Raw genomic sequence first — 20,841 nt, 5'->3', positions numbered from 1 at the left:
CCTGTGTGAAACATACCTATTTCCACTTATCATTCCCATTTATAAATTTATCTAATTTTCCTTTAAAGCTCCCCAATGGCTCAGCATTAACAACCTGATTACTGAGTCCATTCCATTCACCTACCATTCTCTTTGAGAACCAATTCCTTTCTATCTTTTTCTTGCACCTAAATTTTTCAATCTTGAACCCATTATGTTTTATCCTGATTACTAATCCTGAGAATTTTGCTTACGTCACCCTTGTTATATCTCCTGTACCCATCACTGCATTCATGAAAGCGCTCTTGGACACCTCAACAGCTTACATAAGAGCCTGATTAGCAATCATCATTATCATGAAAAAATTCTTGAAAATTCCACTGACGTACGTATACAAGAATCATGAGAACACTCTCATTAATTCCCAATGACTTACACAAGAACACAATAAGTCATAGATATTTTTCTCACGCACACATTCTGTATTATTGCAAACCCTCATTTCATTATCATTTTCTCTTGCTTTATTAGTTGACATCCATGCATCCTCTTGCTTGTCCGTTATCATTAATGAACGGATCTGCATGCGCGCGCGCACACACACACACACACACACACACACACACACACACACACACACACACACACACACACACACACACACAACTAATGTATAACGCGGCAGTATTTCTTCCATGTGGATGTTTGAAGGTCATTTGGCTACTTCTTGTGTAATGTTGCCCAGTAAGCCACTTTCCCGCAGTTACGTACATACATACATGCATGAAGTCACTAGCTGTTTTTTTCTTTTTTATTGCTGCATCATAATTAGTCACAGCAAATACATACATTCTCATTCTCTCTCTCTCTCTCTCTCTCTCTCTCTCTCTCTCTCTCTCTCTCTCTCTCTCTCTCTCTCTCTCTCTCTCTCTCTCTCTCTCTCTCTCTTACTAGGCAATATCAGATTATTAACATTCATGCTCTTCTTTTCAGATCCTCCTAATACATTAAACAATAACCACATCTCTCTCTCTCTCTCTCTCTCTCTCTCTCTCTCTCTCTCTCTCTCTCTCTCTCTCTCTCTCTCTCTCTCAGTGCAAAAGGCTACTTACGGCTTGAGGAACTGGAACCCATGGATGCACACGAGGATGTTTCCGAAACCGTCCACTTTGAGCAGGTTGCCATAAGTGCGATCGAACCACAGTCCCCTAGAATGGAGAAGGGGAAAAAGGAAAGACGTTACCACCACCACCACCACCACCACCACCACCATTACCACCACCATCACCAGCATCATATATTCCACTCATCACCCATTAATATCCATAAGTGTGAAAAAAAAATGTTTGCAATGACAGAAACAGCGATAAATAAAAGAAACTAAGTTAATTTTGTTTCTTCAAGGCTAGATTACTATTTAAGAGACAAGTACAAAAAATAAGTTTGTATAAATTTACAGATGATCACGGAAAAAAAATGCCTACCAGTGAAAGGGTTAAAATTTTACCCATACACTTGAATATATAGGTGTAGGTGTTTCGTCATTAATCATTATGCCCTCCTGATTCTCTGGAAGTTATTGTTATTGTTGGTAAATTGTTCAGACAGAGGGTCACCTTTAACTCTTTCACTGCTGAAATCCTTATTTGTTAATTTCCAAAGTATTGCTTAATTAAACCTTTTCCTTAGTCAATAACTACTGTGAGACATTTCCTCTTGTTCTACAGACACTTCCAAACATATACGAACTAGAAAATCTAAAATATATCTTTTTTTATCCCTTCTTTCTTGTACGTGCTTATAACGATACCATACATTGTTCTTAGTGCTGTGAATCGTTGTTTATCGTAGTGAAATGGTTAAAAATAAGGCTGCTTTCAAGTTGTGAGAGGTATTCATTCATCCCGCCTTGGAAGCAGAAGACGTAGAAAACAATCGCTACCTCAGAGTTGTCAAGTTGTTACTGTGTCTTTCCTGCTTGTCTGATATACTTTAACAGCAAGTATGACTCCGATGAGGTCCCAAAAGATGAAAATTACTGGCCACGTTTCGCTCAGACTCTGAAAACCTCTTCACGAAATGCCACGCAAGGAATTATTCATCTTATAGAAAGCTCCTCGAGATTACACTGAAAAAAAAAAAAAAGAAACAAAGAGTAAAACAACAGTAGAAAGTCGACAGTGCTGAGGTAGCCGTTGCTCTCTCTCTCTCTCTCTCTCTCTCTCTCTCTCTCTCTCTCTCTCTCTCTCTCTCTCTCTCTCTCGTCATTTCCTCCCTCTCTTCCCTCCCTCCTCTTTATCGAATATTTAATCTCCTTGCTCGCTTGCTTGTTTGCCTCCCCTTTCTCTCCTCATGCCTTCTTCCTCTCTCTCTCTCTCTCTCTCTCTCTCTCTCTCTCTCTCTCTCTCTCTCTCTCTCTCTCTCTCTCTCTCTCTCTCTCTCTCTCCTTACCTGATAGGGAAGCACGGGTCATACTCGAACTCCTTAATCTCCTCAGGGTAGCCCACGTCAATGAGCCTCTCCTTCAGAAAGTTGAAACCCAACGTCTCATACTGCGGTGACTTGTACTCTGTGTGGGGAAGACGAGTGCGTATCATGATAATATGCCGTCAAGCTGTGTGTGTGTGTGTGTGTGTGTGTGTGTGTGTGTGTGTGTGTGTGTGTGTGTGTGTGTGTGTGTGTGTGTTTAGAATTTTAGCGCCACCACCATCACACACACACACACACACACACACACACACACACACACACACACATACACACACACAGCCAACGACAACAACACACAGGAAATGCCATAGACAAACTTCTCTGCCTGACAATTGAAAATGGGAGAAAACTTATAAGAGAGAGAGAGAGAGAGAGAGAGAGAGAGAGAGAGAGAGAGAGAGAGAGAGAGAGAGAGAGAGAGAGAGAGAGAGAGAGAGAGAGAGAAAATCATCATATGGAAATCGACATCAAACACTGAAATATTTCCTTACATATAATTGAGTTTAGTAATGCGGGAATCTTATATCTCAGTGTGTGTGTGTGTGTGTGTGTGTGTGTGTGTGTGTGTGTGTGTGTGTGTGTGTGTGTGTGTGTGTGTGTGTGTGCATGTGTGTGTTATGACCACCACTTCTGCTTCATTCATTCCTCCTCTAAACAAGCTACAACTATTTTCCACAACAGCCAGTCACTCCACTCATTCGCTTTCCTCTCACCATGAACACGGTATAATATGTATAATCGTATTCCACCCCACGGCCTTCCCTGCTAGAGGCGCTCGTCTCCGTCGCAGCAAACCAGCTTGAGAGTAACGAAATTTCTCCCCAGTGACCCTCCACACCTTTTCCTTCATCTGATAACGCCTATACAGTCACGAAAAGATCCTTTTTTTTTTTTATAACTTCTCTATAACTTCTACACCGTGCCTTTAGTTATTGTAGGTATTACTACTACCATGCGGTACCTGTGGAGGTTAAGTCGGATCATATTCTGAAACACTTCTGCGCGCATCTCTACTACTTTCAAAAGGCTCTAATTGAAGTGGCACAGATTTTTAAGGGTGTTTTTACGTTTCCAGTGGCAAGTTAACAGGGTTTCTATATTATTAACAAGAGAAACATTCTTGAGAACCTGGCTAATCATTTCTGTGGCCCTGGGAATTAGTCATGGTGAAAGAACAGGGGGTTTCTGAATATGGGCCGAAAGCTTCCATTAGTAACACAGGAGTGGGGAATACGAAGGGTATGAACAGGTGTTGCGAGAGGGTGCGGATGCGAGACGGTAAAGGAATTCTTTTCCCCTCGAGCTGTGTGGTGGAAAGGCGAAGGGCGGCGGTCACCCAGGAAAAGGCGTGCGTCTTCTGGTATTTAGTACTGAGAATGGAGGATGGCTGGCTCGTTGTGGTGAAAATAAAAAAAATAAAATAAAAATAAATAAAAATACATAATATATATATATATATATATATATATATATATATATATATATATATATATATATATATATATATATATATATATATATATATATATATATATATATATATAAAACACTACAACTTCTACTAATAATGATAATGAAAAAAAAACGATAAAATAAAAATAAATGAATGAGTGAATGAAGAAAGGAGGAAAGAGAAAGAAAACAAGAAGTGAATAAATAAATAAATAAATAAATAAATAAATAAATAAATGTATAAATAAATAGCATGAAAAAAAACTAAATAAACACATAAAAAAATAAACTTGATTGTGAAAGAGGTAGAGGGACAGGATTCAAAAGAGGTGGACATTACATTTAGTTGGTATAATTTGAGTTACAGTAAGTTCATAAGCAAAATCACATAAATACAAAAGTACATACATGGACACACAAGATACACAAAGTTTCCTACGTGTGTTGGTTTTAAGTCTATATATATATATATATATATATATATATATATATATATATATATATATATATATATATATATATATATATATATATATATATATATACATATATATATATATATATATATATATATATATATATATATATTGTTTCCATGACTGTCATTTGAACTTCACCTAACATTACACACACACACACACACACACACACACACACACACACACACACACACACACACACACATCAACAAACCATTTGTTATTATTATTATTATTATTATTATTATTATTATTATTATTATTATTATTATTATTATTATTATTATTATTTTCACTTATTTTACACACATTCAACCAGCATACCTCTCTCTCTCTCTCTCTCTCTCTCTCTCTCTCTCTCTCTCTCTCTCTCTCTCTCTCTCTCTCTCTCTCTCTCTCTTTCTCTCTCTCTCTCACCCCGTGTTGAGATTTCTTTGAATAGGCCTACCGCGGTAACCGGTTCGGGCAATGTCACCTTTAGTTGTGAGGCGCGCTTCCGGGTGAGGTAGTTTCTGGTTCGATTCCTGGAGACGAGCACCCTTACCCGTGGTGTTTTAAAGCCTACGTGCCACAACACAAACACTTCCTGGTGGGCTGGCATGCGTCTCGAGCTGCTCGCTGATAGTGCATTGTTAAAGGAATGGCTGGCACGCTTCCTGTCCACTTAACCATTTTATTAATTATACTTTTATTTGTTTATTCATTAGCTAATTTATTTTATTATTATTATTATTATTATTATTATTATTATTATTATTATTATTATTATTATCATTATTATTATTACTATTTATTATATTCTTCTTCTTCTTCTTCTTCTTCTTCTTCTTCTTCTTCTTCTTCTTATTATTATTATTATTATTATTATTATTATTATTATTATTATCATCATCATCATCATTATTATTATTAGTATTATCATTATTATCTTACCTACCATTTTATTATTACTTTATTTTTATCATTATTTCTTTTCTTTCTAGAGATGCTACAAAGACGAGCGGTGCTTTTGGTGTGGACGAGAATTGCAACTCATTCAATATACGTATGTACCTCACTCAGTCTTAAGGTACATGACCCTCGCCAACCGTCTCATCACTTCGGCTCCCAATCCTTAAAAAAAAAAAAAAAAAACGTATCCGTGTCTCATTTTTGACCACTTTCAACAGGATCTAGTGGAAGTTATTGGCGCTTTCAAGGCTGTTTTTTTAATAATTCTGTTGATAATTAGACAAGGATTATGTACAGCGAAAAAAAAAAAAAAAAATGTGCCCCTATTAACCTGACTATACTTATGCTGAGTGGCCTTTGAAAGCAATATCAGTGGGATAATAATGCGTTGAAGAGCATGCCAGATGTTTTCATGATTTTACTTTTCAGTGATAGTTAGTCAAGGATTATGTACTATCAATGGGGAAAAAAAAAACAACTATACTAACGTAACGAATCATGTTGTGTGACCTTTGAGATGATAATGATGAGATGATGACCACGATAAATTGCAAGGGTGTTTTCATGGTTATAGTGTTATCGAAAAAAAAAAAAAAAATCCATAATCGAACTAATCATGTTTTGTGGCCTTCGAAATCAGTCGCAATGAGAGAATAATGTACTGATGAACATGCGAGATTTCAAAGGCGTTTTCACGATTCTAGTGGTAGTTTAACAAGGAGTATGTACCATTAAGACGAAAAGATATCCATTACAACCTAACTCATCGTTCTGTGGGCTTAGAATAATCCCAGTGAGAGAATGATGAGCTGATGAACAAGAGCGATTTCGAGGGTGTTTTTATGAGTAGTGGTAGTTCATCAAAGACTGTGTACTATAAAAAAATAAATAAAAAAAAAAAGAAAAGAAACACCCACAATAATCTCATTGATCTTGTTTCTGGCCTTTGAAAACCATCCCAATGAAAAAATAATGCGTTTACGAACACGAGAGATTTCAAGGAGGGTTTTCATGATTTTACTGATAGTTTAACAATGATTACGCACGATCTAAGTGAAATACTACCCACAACAGCCTAACTAATCATGCTTGTGGCCTTTGAAGACAATTCCAAAGAGCACTGTGTTCATGAGCAAAAGCTATTTCAAGATTGTTTTCATGATTTTAGTGATAATTCAACAAGGATTACGAACAATCAAAGGGGAAAAAGAAATCCACAGTATACTAACTAATCGTTTTGTGGCCCTTGAAACAATCCCAGTGACAGGAGAATGCCCTGATGAACACGACCATCCATCCATCCATCCATCCATCCCAGGCAGCCAGCCAGCCAGCGCTCCTCTCCCCGCTGACCTGGATACCTAATTTATCCTTTCCCCACTCCTGCGTCCTCTTCCCCTCACCTAATGCTATACAAATGCGACCTATAAATAGTCTCACATGCACGCCCTCCACCACACTGACGAGGTTTGAATATCACTAACAAGCCCTGGAGATCGTAAGGGACAAGGATAAGGTTACGGGACGGTTAGGTTGCACAGTCGTGGTCAAAGCTCATGCACTCTTCCGCTCTCATTCTCCACTGTGCTGGGATGTTACACTTACGATCTGGCAATACTGCAGGTCGAGTGGCTAATACGTAGGTAGTATGTACGGCTAAGGGTCGTAGTATTGAGAAAATGCTTACTTGGTGTAAGCCTGAGTGATGAAAGCGTAACACTGAGTGGCATTCCTTTTTTTCTATCGAAATATATAATTCACTAGTTCTCATTTTTTTTTTCCTTCTTCTTTCATGTATTTCTTATACCAGGTTAGAATTTCCCCAATAGCACATGAGAAAAATAACATAAGCTTTTTTAGATAACAGATTTTTGTTTATATATATATATATATATATATATATATATATATATATATATATATATATATATATATATATATATATATATATATATATATATATATAATATATATATATATATATATATATATATATATATATATATATATATATATATATATTCGACTTTTTTGGTAGAGATATTTATCGGGATTTTCTTTTTCCTGATTTTTTTCTTCTCTTGGGTTTTCCTCCCTTGGGTATAAAATAATAATAAAAAAATAACCACAACCTTCTCTCTCTCTCTCTCTCTCTCTCTCTCTCTCTCTCTCTCTCTCTCTCTCTCTCTCTCTCTCTCTCTCTCTCTCTCTCTCTCTCTCTTTCTCTCGCGCACCCACACACGTCTGGGTGCGTACGCCTGGGGAAACAAAACATTCACTCACTTCTCTTCATTGCAGTCATGATACAAAATCGAATACCGGAGCACTCTTAAAAGTTCTATTTCCTCATATGGAGTATTTTCAAAGGCCACAGAGACGACTAATCGTGTTTTTATGAGAGCTTTTCCTATTAACGATGTAGAATCCTTGTTAAACTATCACTAAAATCATGAAAACACATTTAAAAACCTCCAGTGACTTCCACTAAAACTTTTTTTGAAGAGGTCGAGATAAAACACACGTGAGCCTATGCATTATTTTCAAAGTCCACAGATGAACAGTCGTGTTATTATGAATGCTTTTCTTATTAATGATGTAGAATCCTCGTTAAATTAACATTACAATCATGAAAACTCCAGAAAATTCATATTAATAATGCAGAATCCTTGTTAAATTATCACTAAAATTATGAAAACACCCTTAAAAACCTCCAGTAAGTTTCAGTTCAGCCTTCTGAAACAGCAGAAATAAGACACCCTGAAAATATGGACACAAGAGTCTTCCCTCAATCTTAAATTTTTCCAATCTATCTGTAGTTTGTCAGCAATTTGGTTTGCAGGAGACTGTCGGTACGCAAGATGACTAATGACAGAGAGAAAAAAAAAAAAAAAAAAAAAGCAGAAAACATGGTGCAAGTGGAGCAGGTCACTCAACATCTGGCCAAGACTGTACCTAAAGCAGCAGCAAGACCCGGCCTACCTACGTGAAAGTTTGGGTACGCCAGGGAAGAGACACAGACAAAGGGTAGTAGGGCAACAGGTGAGTGGAGGGAGCAACGTCGCCTACCTGCCAGCGTGTAGTCCATGTCGAACCCATAGTAGCGGATCTTCTCCAGGTGGAGGCTGCGGTTGACGAAGACTCTGTGGGTGAAAGAGAGAAAGGTAGAATATAGTAAGGTCCTGCTTAATACGACACTAAAGGTTAATCCAGTACAAGATATATGTGTACAGTCGGAAGTTAGGTAACATGCCTCATTCACGTCCATTATGTTTAATAGAATTTTCCGTCAATCTAAGTCCTCCGAACTGCTACGAATCTGTCAGTTGTTCCCTTAGGGGGCTGTCAGCTACAAAGGACTTAAGGTTGAGGGAAAACTTTACTGAACACAATGGAAGTCGCAGTCAGAAGTTGATTGGTTTGCGCTTGCTTCCACTGTTCTTCGTGTTTTCCCACAATCTTGAGTCCTCTGATCTGCAACTGTCAGCTATAGGAGACTTCAGATTGAGGGAAAACACAAAGTGCAGCGGAAGTAAGTGCATAAATACTCGACTTTTGACAACGGCTGTAGGTGTTTGCTTCTCATTCCCTCGGTTCTTCAGCTTCCACATCTACAACCGTGGACAGAGATGGGCGAGGGCAAGAGGCGAGGTAGATAAAGCAAATCTGTTATAGTGTTCTGCCTCCCTCTCCACTCTCCTTCCCTTCAGCGGCGCGAAGAGAGGGACGAGAGGAAGAGATTGTGTGGTAGCCTGCTATTGTGTTCCCTCCTTCCTCGCCTCATTATCACTGGTGGAAGGAGAGGGACATAAAGAGGTGTGAGGGTTAGATGAGGAGGGTTAAGTCTAAGAAGTCTCCTGCAGTGTTCCTCTATAGTGTTCCATCCTCCCTCGCCTTCCTCATTTTCCATATCTCAGCAGTGCAAGGATAGGAACAAGAGAAGATGTCTAAGGAGTAAGCAATAACGTTCTCCTCTCTCTCCTTTCTTGTCCTCTGTGCTTCAGCTATGCAAGGAAGGGAGGCGTTTTCACAGGAGGGACAGTGTTAAAGGAATCTGCTGTTGTACCAAGGATTTTGAATGGTGTAACTATGACTGTTATTTCTCGGTGTATTGTAAAGGTTTAAGTCCTCCCATAAAAACATACTGAACTGTGCGGTGGGTCTTACAATGTTGTTTCTTTACTGCGAAGTGTGCGGAGTGGAGGAATGTGCAGACAACCGCCACAGTATAATGTTCTGTGTCATCATTTCAAAACATTTCTAAAAACAATACAATACGAGGGAAAATGATACACAGGTGTTCCTTGTTGCTGTACACCTTGTGATGATGCTACTTGTGTTTACCTGCTGTCGTACGTGGAGTGCTGTCACAGTAATTGCTGCTGCTGCTGCTGCTGCTGCTGCTGCTGCTGCTGCTGCTGCTACAGCTACTACTACTACTACTACTACTACTACTACTACTACTACTACTACTACTACTACTACTACTACTACTAACGCAAATGATTCCGTTATTCTGGTGCATTGATTCAATCAGTCACTACAACTACTGTTCTCTTCCTCCTCCTCCTATTACAAGCAATAATAATACTCATCTTCATACAACTAATACCTCTATTACCATTACTCCTCCTTCCACTACTGCTGCTACGACTACTAACACACTACATCATAAAACAGACACCAAGCACAACAATGGCTACACTGTGGACGGGCGCGCTGGTGTTGTAGGTGCGCGGGCGGAACAAGAGGATTGGGAGAGGCAGAAGAGACACTCACCGCTTTGCTGGCACCTCATGACCTTTGTGTAGAGTGCCGTAACTGATCATGGCGGGCTGCACGAAGACGCGTCCACCACTGTCGGAACTCCTGCTGCTGTAGTCTCTCACCACACTGCGCGTCACTAGGCACACTAAGGGTTTATAATAGTTTTTTTTTTTTTTTTCTTGCTTCCTCTGCCTATTACTTTTTTTTCCAAGTGTCAGGGACTGTGATATGTTAGTCAGTCTGTTATAGCAAACGTCACTTGCCAGGAACAGGATAACGGGATAGATAGACTGATAACCTGCATGATGGAACATTGACTTACATTAACATTCTCTTTAAAAAAAACATAGTAGAGATAGATAGTGCCTCTCTCTCTCTCTCTCTCTCTCTCTCTCTCTCTCTCTCTCTCTCTCTCTCTCTCTCTCTCTCTCTCTCTCTGACCCCCACAAGTAAAAGTAGTTCAGAGACACTGTTGAGTCAATACTGAGGCAAAGAGTACGTGGCCTAGGGCGGGTGAGGGGACCGGGGAGGCGGGCAGGGCAAGGTAGGGCAAGGGAGGTGGTATAGGTGGGGCAGGGTGTTGGTGTGTTGAGGTGCGCTGGGATATAAAGTACACACGCCCCGCGTAAAGTGGTGGACGATGAACCGTGCGCTGTACTTTACACCGGCAGGAGAATAAAGCGCGGGGCTGAGGACGAGTGGCCAAGGGTGAGAAAAAGGAGGTTGGACTGATTCCCGGCTCTCTACTCTCCTATTTTTAATAGCTCATCCGCGACGACTGATCTTCGCGCTTGCACGCACGCACGCACGCACGCACACGGGGCGCGCTTGCACACACACACACACACACACACACACACACACACATACACACACACACACACACACACACACACACACATTTCACTCAACAAGTTTTTATCTTTTTTTTTTTCTTATTTTCCCAAACAAAGATGAACAAACAAAAGCGCCTTTTAAAAATTACCAATCACGCGTAAAGCACGTGTCGAGTCTCTTACTACTGACAGAGCACAACACACTGCCAACACCTGTACAATCTTAACGTCAACATTTGCACTCATGCCACGTAATATAACAGCCTCGGAGTCTCTGTCTAGGAATGGAACCAAAGATGTCTCCAGCTCAGGTTGTCCTTTCCCACTGGTAGGTGTCATGATGCCTCCCTCTAACCTTCGCTATTTTAACTTCTGCAACATTTCGAGGTTTTGTATCTAACCTGCAAACTGAGGGACCATCACTATACCTCCTCCAAACCTCACCTTCTATTCCACACTGAAAATCAGGTGTTCGAGGAAGACAGGAGGAAAGAGCCACTACTCCAGAAGAAAACCAGATACTGGGAAAATTATTAATTGATGAGAAAAAGAAAAAGAAAAAGCGAAAGAAATATTATACAAATTTTAGAAGAAACGAGAACAAAAGAAGAGAAGAGAATAATAAGGGAAGCACCGTTGAATGAAGACATTTTTCCGACAACAACCTGAACCTGATCAGCCTGAACACTGGCTGCTGACCCTTCTCCGTTCCCTCATACTGTATCCTCGACTTCAAACCAAAGTTGGCTGTTGCATTCAATATTCTTGACCTTTTCCTAACTTTCAGCTTATTCTCTCAAACTGTTCTGTTACGAGACTTGTCCAATCATAATCTTTATTTCTGTCACTTGTCCTATCGCTCCAGTACCGCCTCTGGACCCACCAAAGCAGAAGCTGAATTGGCTACGAAATTTGGAACAGAAGAAAGAGGAAAACTCGCCAGGAATAAAAGAAATGACAAGAGAAGCAAGGAAAATACAAACGCAAGTGGGAGTCTAAGCAAAGGCAATCCCACGCCTACCACTGAACTAGACTGGGACTGACCAACTCTTTAATTTCTTCACCAGCAGTTTCTTTTTGGGAGCGGCGTTATAAGCGTGTCTCTCTCTCTCTCTCTCTCTCCTCTCTCTCTCTCTCTCCTCTCTCTCTCTCTCTCTCTCTCTCTCTCTCTCTCTCTCTCTCTCTCCGTACTCCTTAACATGGAAAAAAAAACTCCGTACTCCTTAACATGGAAAAAAAAAAAAAAAAGAGACCTCAAAGGAGGCGATACACCTGACCACACCTGCCTATAAACTCATCGCCAGTAAACACACTCACGAATTCAAGGTATTTCTTACGATAACTTCAGCACTTCCTGGATTTTGTCAGGGTAGCGGGGGATCGCTTTCGTCACCCCCGTGCTACCGTAAGATATGATTAGATAGTAATTACTGTGCGCATCCTTATCACCCGCGACGACTTGACTCATCACCTTACGTCATGGCGTTCCTCCGTGCGACTGACGTAATAGCTGTGCTCTCTCTCTCTCTCTCTCTCTCTCTCTCTCTCTCTCTCTCTCTCTCTCTCTCTCTCTCTCTCTCTCTCTCTCTCTGCACCACATGGTTATAAACTTATTTGGTGCTTATAACCAATGCGATTTAACTCTCTCTCTCTCTCTCTCTCTCTCTCTCTCTCTCTCTCTCTCTCTCTCTCTCTCTCTCTCTCTCTCTCTCTCTCTCTCTAACGACCCGACTTTACGACACACAGCATCGTCATTTCCTTCAAAACATCAATGAGAATTAACATTCTGAACAGGTCTCTCATTTCCCTTTCCCTTCTCTTCCCTTGTTTACTTGGCGCTAACAAACTCGAGAGCTCTTCAAACTTCCTTCCGTGCCAATCTTCAGGTTCACATTACCTAATAGTTTACCTTATCTTGAAATCATTCGTAATACTTGTCCCAGGTACGTTCTTCAAGGGCAGTTCGACTTGATCCTTATCTTTTTAAACGTTAATCATCACGAACCAACAGAACTCCACTACAGAGCAAGGTTCGCTAAGCCTTCCTCTCCACTCATCTCTTGTCACCTATCCTTTCGTGTATTGCAGGTCGCCCCAGAAAATTTTTTACTCCATCTACTTCTCTTGTCTGTCCTGCTGTCTACTCATCATCATTGCTATACTCCACACAAAGGATCGTATTCTGGAACGCAAAGCTTCTTTCTTATTAGCTCATATCTTGTCAACTATCCGATCGTGTATTGCAAGTCATCCTATTAAAACTTCGCTCTATCTAGTCCTCTTGTCTGTCCTGCTGCCTGTTCTTCATCACCAGATTACTATACTCCATTTTCTAAGGATAATGTTCTTTTGCACCTTGTTCTTTTATCACGACTCATCTCTTGCCATCTATCCGTTCGTATTCCAGGTCGCTTCAGTAAAATTTCATCTAGTTCTGCCTGTCCTGTTGTTTTTTAGTCATCCCTAGATTGCTATACTCGGTTACTCAAAGGACCGAACTCTTTGCTTTCTCATTAGGACTATCCTTAAAGGCTACACATGATTAATCAGGTTCTCAAAGGTGCTCTTCTACCATTAATGACACAAATCCCTAGCAAAACCCTCACCAAAATCGTGGAAAGACCTTTGAAAAAAAAATTCCAATAATTTCCACCAGCGCCTGTTAATTGTGCGAAACAAGAGGAAATGTTTAAGGAAAAATGTCATTGAACGAGTATCTATAAATTACTTAAAGCATCACATGTTCATCTCATAACCAGTTTTTGTGTGTGCGTAAATTGCACTTAAGTAAGTCTTACATAACATCCTTAGTCTTGCGTCTGAGTAATGGGTGCGATATATCAAGGCCGCGCGTAAGAGACCGCCTTGCCCTGAGTGGGGTGAGAAACTCGTAACATGGGAAAAGAATGTTTGCCATGCCGTGCTCCGCCAGGCAACAGCGGCCTTGGGACTGTGCTGGCTATGCTTGGCTATGGCTATCATTCTAACCTTGAATTCTCCCCCCAACCCCCATCTCTCTCTCTCTCTCTCTCTCTCTCTCTCTCTCTCTCTCTCTCTCTCTCTCTCTCTCTCTCTCTCTGCTCTGCTCTGAAAGTTAACGAAAGACGTCAGTCAGTCAGAGAGAGAGAGAGAGAGAGAGAGAGAGAGAGAGAGAGAGAGAGAGAGAGAGAGAGAGAGAGAGAGAGAGAGAGAGAGAGAGAGAGAGAGAGAGAGAGAGAGAGAGAGAGAGAGAGAGAGAGAGAGAGAGAGAGAGAATATTCTTGTTAATTTTCACAAAGCTCACACTTATCACTACCCTACTTAAAAACGAATAAACAGTATCGTTGATAAGACATGGCGCGCCTGACGACAAGTTTCCCTCATAGTCGCACATTTATTTCTTCATTTCCATTACCAAGGCAAGTGTGGACCTGCAGGGATCTAACTAACAAGGACTACCAACACACACACCAAAGCAAACACACGGCGAGCTTTTTTGACACTGGCGAAAGAAAGAAAGAAAGAAAGAATGAAAGAAAGAAAGAAAGAAAAATGAAGGAAGGAGCGAAATAATAATAATAATAATAATAATAATAATAATAATAATAATAATAAGAAGAAGAAGAAGAAAAGAAGAAGAAGAAGAAGAAGAAGAAGAAGAAGAAGAAGAAGAAGAAGAAGAAGAAGAAGAAGAAGAAGAAGAAGAAGAAGAAGAAGAAGAAGAAGAAGAAGAAGAAGAAGAAGAAGAAGAAGAAGAAGAAGAAAGAAGAAGAAGAAGAAGAAGTAAGAAGAAGAAGAAGAAGAAGAAGAAGAAGAAGAAGAAGAAGAAGAAGAAGAAAGAAGAAGAAGAAGAAAGAAGAAGAAGAAGAAGAAGAAGAAGAAGAAGAAGAAGAAGAAGAAGAAGAAGAACAACAACAACAACAACAACAACAACAACAACAACAACAACAACAACAACAACAACAACAACAACACCAACAACAACAACAACATAAGAAAATAAGGGAAGCTACAAAAAAGTAATAAGATCTACATGTGAGATTTCCTGTAGGAGGATTAAGAAGGAAGGAAGAAAGAAAGAAAGAAAGAAAGAAAGGAAGGAAGGAAGGAAGGAAGGAAGGAAGGAAGGAAGGAAGGAAGGAAGGAAGGAAGGAAGGAAGGAAGGAAGAATGAAAAAAGAGGAAAAGAATGTGATAAATAGATAAATAATTAAAAGAAAGATTGAAAGAAAGAAGAAAAGAGGAAGAATAGAAAAAAAAAACAAGAATAAAAGAAGGAAGAGAAAAAAAAGAGAGGAAGAGAAGGAGGAAAAAAGAGGATACGAAGACGAAGATGAAAAATAAAAACTAATGTAGGATACAGCAAAACTTATTATTCTAGAGCACATCTTGTCGTTCTTACTTATAAGCGTCTTCCTGGAACTAAATGTGTGTGTGTGTGTGTGTGTGTGTTGCGACTACTTGGGCGATGTTTATTACAAAGGGAAGGAAGGAAGGAAGGAAGGAGAGGAAGGAAGGAGGAGAGGAGAGGAGAGAGAGAGAGAGAGAGAGGAGAGAGAGAGAGAGAGAGAGAGAGAGAGAGAGAGAGAGAGAGAGAGAGAGAGAGAGAGAGAGAGAGAGAGAGAGAACCAAGGAGTCTATATAACTTCCAAAGCGAGAACCGACGCGGGGGAAGTGGTATCGGGCGGGAAGGGAAGATGTAGAGGGTAGGGAGGGATGATGCAGCACCATCACCCACGTGCCAGCAAGCGTGCCATCCGTCCCCGCCTCGCCCCCAGCTCTCACCCGCCCCACTCCGTCAGACAGTTCCTTACGAGTCACACCTTATATAACTCAGCCATCCTTACTGGTTCCTCCCTGTCTCTAACGCCCTGCTCCAGCTGCCTACTTCCTTCCTAGCAACGTGCTGGAACTGTCTTTTGAAACGCTGCTATCTCTCATCTGAACGGTTTTCAAAGGGCTTGGGAATTAATCGGGTTCTCATGGGTGTTTTTTTTTTATATTCATGGTGGAGAATGCTCACTGAACGATAACCAGAATCATGAAAACACGTCAGATAGAGTTAATAACTTTCACATATCGTAGAATCATAATTAAAGTATCACTAGTCATATAAGCCCCTTCCCCACTCAGAACAGAGAGCGAAGTGTTTTTGTTGCTGGTGTTTGGAGTCCTTGGTAGTCGCTGGTTGCCCTGACGCCGCAGTTATCTGTGGTCTTAACTGTGACGTTTTGATCATGCTACTCTGTCTGCTAGAAACGTGATGTGTGTGTGTGTGTGTGTGTGTGTGTGTGTGTGTGTGTGTGTGTGTGTGTGTGTGTGTGTGTGTGTGTGTGTGTGTGTGTGTGTGTGTGTGTGTGTGTGTGTGTGTGTGTGCGCGTAGTTCCGAGAAAGATCTAATCATTATACACGTCACCGAATTTCTTGCACGTTTTATTTTATACAATATAGGTAGGTATATTTCATACAGGGACTGCCACGTGTAAGCCTGATGGCTTCTTGCTACTTCCCTTATTTCTTATGCTCTTAATATGAAGTAAAATAACAAATAAATAAACAAAACACACACACACACACACACACACACACACACACACATCAATATACTCGTAACATAACATGGGAGCGTAACACATCTAATGAAGACTTCCTACCAAAGCAAACAAACTCCTACACAATCACATACAAGACCATAATTTTTTAACACTCTTGGGCAGCACCTTGACTACTTTCAAAAGGCTTTTTTTTTTTTTTTATGGTTCTAATGACAGATTAACAAGATTTCTACATTATTAACAGGAGACACACTCTTGAGAACCCGGCAACTTATCTCTGTGGCCTTGGAAAATAGCTGTGGTGAGAGAGCAAGGCGCCCTTAGCAAAGGATTAGGTGGGTATTCTCGTGTGTTCTCAAGGTACGTATGCAACAGCTTCCCCTCACCAGCTGGCCACGAATAACTGTCATTCTGAGTTACCAGCTGAATGATGTGCTTCCTTTTCCACCTCTTCGTCTTCCTCCTCCTTCTCCTCCCCTTCCCATGTTCTTCGTCTCCTCTACCTGTTTCTCGTTCTTTCTTTTTTTTTTTTTTATCCTTCTCTCGTTTTTTTTCTTGTTCTCCTCCTTTTCCTTCCCCTCGTCCTTTTCCATCTCCCCCCTTCCCTCGTTCTTCTCCTCTTCTTTCCTAGTTCTCTTCCTCCTCCCATCCCCGTTGTGATGAGGTTTATGAGTTCTGTTCTCTCACCCACGATAAGCTTTTACTAAGGTAGATAAGAAGTGATAAAACCAAGAAACATTACGCAACGGAACGAAAAAAAAAATCCATTCAGTTCAGTACGCGACGGATTTCTCATTCAGCAGTGGTCTATTTGCCGAGTTGATGACTGGTAAAGTAAACACCACAACGCCCACCACTACTATGCCACACGCTGATCACGTGTGGAAAACCGGTCTGTTGCTAATGCTTGCGTGGGTCCTTCCTAGTGGATCCGGCCCTATCACAACCCTAGCGTTCTTTAACATCCGGGTATAGGTAACAGATTATGAGCTACAAAATACTCCACTTCATTACATCATGTTACTTAGGCTCGTTTTCTTAAACGTTTTGCTCTCCCATCAGAACTATTTTTAAAGGCCACAGAAGTGATTATTCGTATTCTTATGGGCATTCTTTTCCTATTCATGACGTAGAATTCTTGTTAAACTACAATTAGAATAACAAAAACAAGCATCCTTAGAAATTCCCAAATAACTTCTAGCACAGCCTTTTAAATGTAAGATAAAGAAATGTTTACGTACATGATCTTCAGTCAGAATGGATAAAATACAATGCAATGATAGTAATAACGTTGGATGAGTAAATAGATGTCTTATAGCCCCCTACCTACTAAGACAAGAATCGTCTTTAATAAAATCCTCCACTGACATCTATTATGAAATCGATGCCGCGGAACTGAAGGGATTACATCTCCAGGCACATGTCTTGACACGCCACACGTATCACCATGCCACACCTCCATACAGCAACCCTGACTACGCCCTCCCCTAGATCCCCCACACCCACGCCCCTGCCCCTGCCTCTGCCCTAGCCCGCCGCCTGATCGTGTGTGTGTGTCTGTGTGTGTGTGTGTGTGTGTGTGTGTGTGTGTGTGTGTGTGTGTGTGTGTCGCGGTGGGCTAGCAACAAGGTTTAAATCCAGTACTTGGGAAAGAGTACCGCAACAACACAACAAAGGTTCCATTCATGATGATGCGGCCCGGGTTGACATCTCCAGCCATTGAGGTAGGTCCGCCGAGCTTTCTTGGGGGAGTTATTTGCACAATGAGTAATGGTGCTCTCCCTCCTCCTCCTCCTCCTCCCATATGAATAAAGGCCAGGAACATTTTATGCGTTTTCGTTTTTTTTTTTTTTTTTTTTTTTTTTGACAGTCTACAAAATAAAAACTCCCATGCTTCAAGATTCCAGTGTTTCGTCTTTACTTCTGGACAGGCTCTAGTGGTGGAGGTTGTTGAGTTCTTCGGTGTTTTCTATGATTCTATTGAAAATAAAATTAACGAGGATTCTACATTATTAACGGAAAGACATCCATGGAAATCTAATTTATAATTTCTCATGAAGTTTTCACGGGTGTTTTCATGATTCCAGCGATAGTTCAACAAGGACTCTGCATCGTTAATGAGAAAACACCCTTGAAAATCCAACTTATCATTTCTGTTGAGGTTATCAAGGATGTTTTCATGATTCTCATAACAATTTAACAACGATTTGACATCTTAAATAAAGAAAAAAAAATCAACGAAAACCGAGCTTATTACTTCAATAGCCCTTGACAGAATCCCTGATGGCAGAACAAAGCCTTTAAGAATACTGGCTGAAGTAAAAGGCGTTTGTTCCATTCTCTGCCAGATACTTGACCCTTGCCAGTACAACGACATCACTTTCATTATATTATGAAGGTCATTCAAAGAGTTTATAAGTTTAATATGATGTTTTTCTTCATTACAGAGTAAAAAAAAAAAAAAAAACATCTTTAATATCTATTATCAACGATAATTATGTGTATTTTCTTTATCATTAAACAACAAGTTTTGAAAGTTACTTGTGGTACTGAAAAGGTTGAGAAATAGCGTCGCTGACACACGAAAGATACCACACAAAGCTCCTCAAACAGTCTTGTACACTGAGTATCGCTTCTCTCTCCCCCACTAGCATAGATTAAATGTTTGTGAGTGTACATTCGGATGTGAACGCCTCAAATCATCTCTAGTATCCGGCCATAAGAGGGATACCAAGCGGATTTATACTGCAGGCGATGCTATTAGCGGAAATGTAGCGGTAGTGATACTGGAGTCGAACGTGAATTAGTGTTTGATATATATACAGTTCGATTTTGAAGCGAATAAGATGTTCTCACTCCAACTGTGTGTTATCTGTTCCCTCAATCTTAACTGACCTGCTGACAACTTAGTCTCACAAAAACCTGACACTGACAACTGAAATAACCCTCGCAGATAAGAAAACTTGACACTGAAGGAAAACTCTCAATTTGTGATTCCCAAACCCAAAGAAGTTTGAGGGTCACTGGACGGTCTCAGAAATGATTAGTAAATTGTAAACAAGTGTAGCTAACATATTAAAATAGCAAGTAATTAACACTACACGTACATGCATTTAGGGTTATCAGGTCAGCTCAGGAATGCATTTAGGATCCCAATCAGAAAAATTAGAGAATCACTGTTCTAAACACAGAAGGGAGTGAACGATGTTACTTGACTGCTGACCGATTTAACCTTCTCTCTTCATTAACTCTCATGTAACACTCCACAATGAATAAAAGCACTGCACAATGACTACACTATACAAAGCGACCGGTCTGATATAGGACTGGCGAGTGGGAAAAAAAACAAGGCGAGGAGGGAGGAAAGGAGCACGGTGGGAAAACCTGGAATGTGGGGCAGTGACTTGAGGGAGGGAAGGAGGACACAGCGAGACAAGGGCCTGTTGACAAGAGAGGGAAGCTGTTGCACGTGACACGAGAGGCTGGGGTGGAGGGTGAGGGGGACACGGGAGTTTGAGGCACAGGGATGAAGGGAGAGACACTGCTGCGTAGGGGCGAGATGGGAGATGCGAGGCGAAAGGCACAGGGATTTGGGAGGACGGAAAAAAGGCAACAAAGATATGGGACAGGAAACTTGGGACATATCTGGTTAAGACTGGAAGAGATGTGACGGCATGAAACTGACAGTAACTGAAGGACGCGCGTCACTGGTATAGGGAGGAGCCGAGGGGTGGTGCCAACACACACACACACACACACACACACACACACACACACACACACACACACACACACACACACACACACACACACACACACACACACGTTTCACTGTCATCACACACCTTTACAAACACTTGTTCAGGTACAGCATAGGAAGAAAAAAAAAGACGCTCCAATGTCAAATCTGTCGCGACACTGATAACAAAGTAACAGGTGCAATGATTTTGTTGTGATGTAATGAAAAATATAAGGTAAAAACACCACCATCACATAAACATCAGTCCAGTCTGACACAACCTTGCCCTAAAAGCTTGGCCCTTCCCACCGCCTGTCACTTTTTACTAATATGGTGCCACTGCCTCTCACAGCGACACACAGGGCAGAGGTACAAGCCACACACTTCACTTTGAGGCCGCGCGCGTTGCACTACTCTTGCATCACTGTGCCTCTGCTTATATATCTCAGCACGAGTTGCCAATTCGTCTCGCCGTCCAGTTACTGACATCCACCAGATAACAGAGACCTGGGGAAGTGTAAAGGAAGATAGGGAAATAATCTGTGAATATATAAGAGGGCCACTAATCAACGCCCTACTGCTGTATGCTAACGGGACACTTAACATCACCCCATTAAA

The 20,841-nt window shown here is 40.8% G+C and overlaps 1 protein-coding gene across 12 annotated transcripts in view; it reads right to left on the bottom strand.

The window, feature by feature from the left end:
- The window catches only part of LOC135101581 (cytosolic purine 5'-nucleotidase-like), a 53,563-nt gene that overhangs the window by 13,645 nt on the left and 19,077 nt on the right, over nucleotides 1–20,841 (bottom strand). For 5 of the 12 annotated variants that reach the window (XM_064005717.1, XM_064005720.1, XM_064005718.1 and 2 more), the window contains 3 exons: nucleotides 8,418–8,491; nucleotides 2,431–2,548; nucleotides 1,092–1,187 (listed from right to left, as the gene is read on the bottom strand). In XM_064005717.1, coding sequence (XP_063861787.1) covers nucleotides 1,092–1,187; nucleotides 2,431–2,548; nucleotides 8,418–8,491 — 288 coding nt within the window. Of the gene's footprint in view, nucleotides 1–1,091; nucleotides 1,188–2,430; nucleotides 2,549–8,417; nucleotides 8,492–8,901; nucleotides 9,138–10,127; nucleotides 10,414–20,329; nucleotides 20,439–20,549; nucleotides 20,735–20,841 lie in introns of those variants that run through there. The other 7 variants (XM_064005723.1, XM_064005727.1, XM_064005726.1 and 4 more) reach the window with 6 other exon arrangements.

This window comes from Scylla paramamosain, chromosome 6 (genome assembly GCF_035594125.1).
Source record: "Scylla paramamosain isolate STU-SP2022 chromosome 6, ASM3559412v1, whole genome shotgun sequence".
NCBI lineage: Eukaryota > Metazoa > Arthropoda > Malacostraca > Decapoda > Portunidae > Scylla > Scylla paramamosain.
This window is presented reverse-complemented; position numbering and strand designations above follow the sequence as displayed.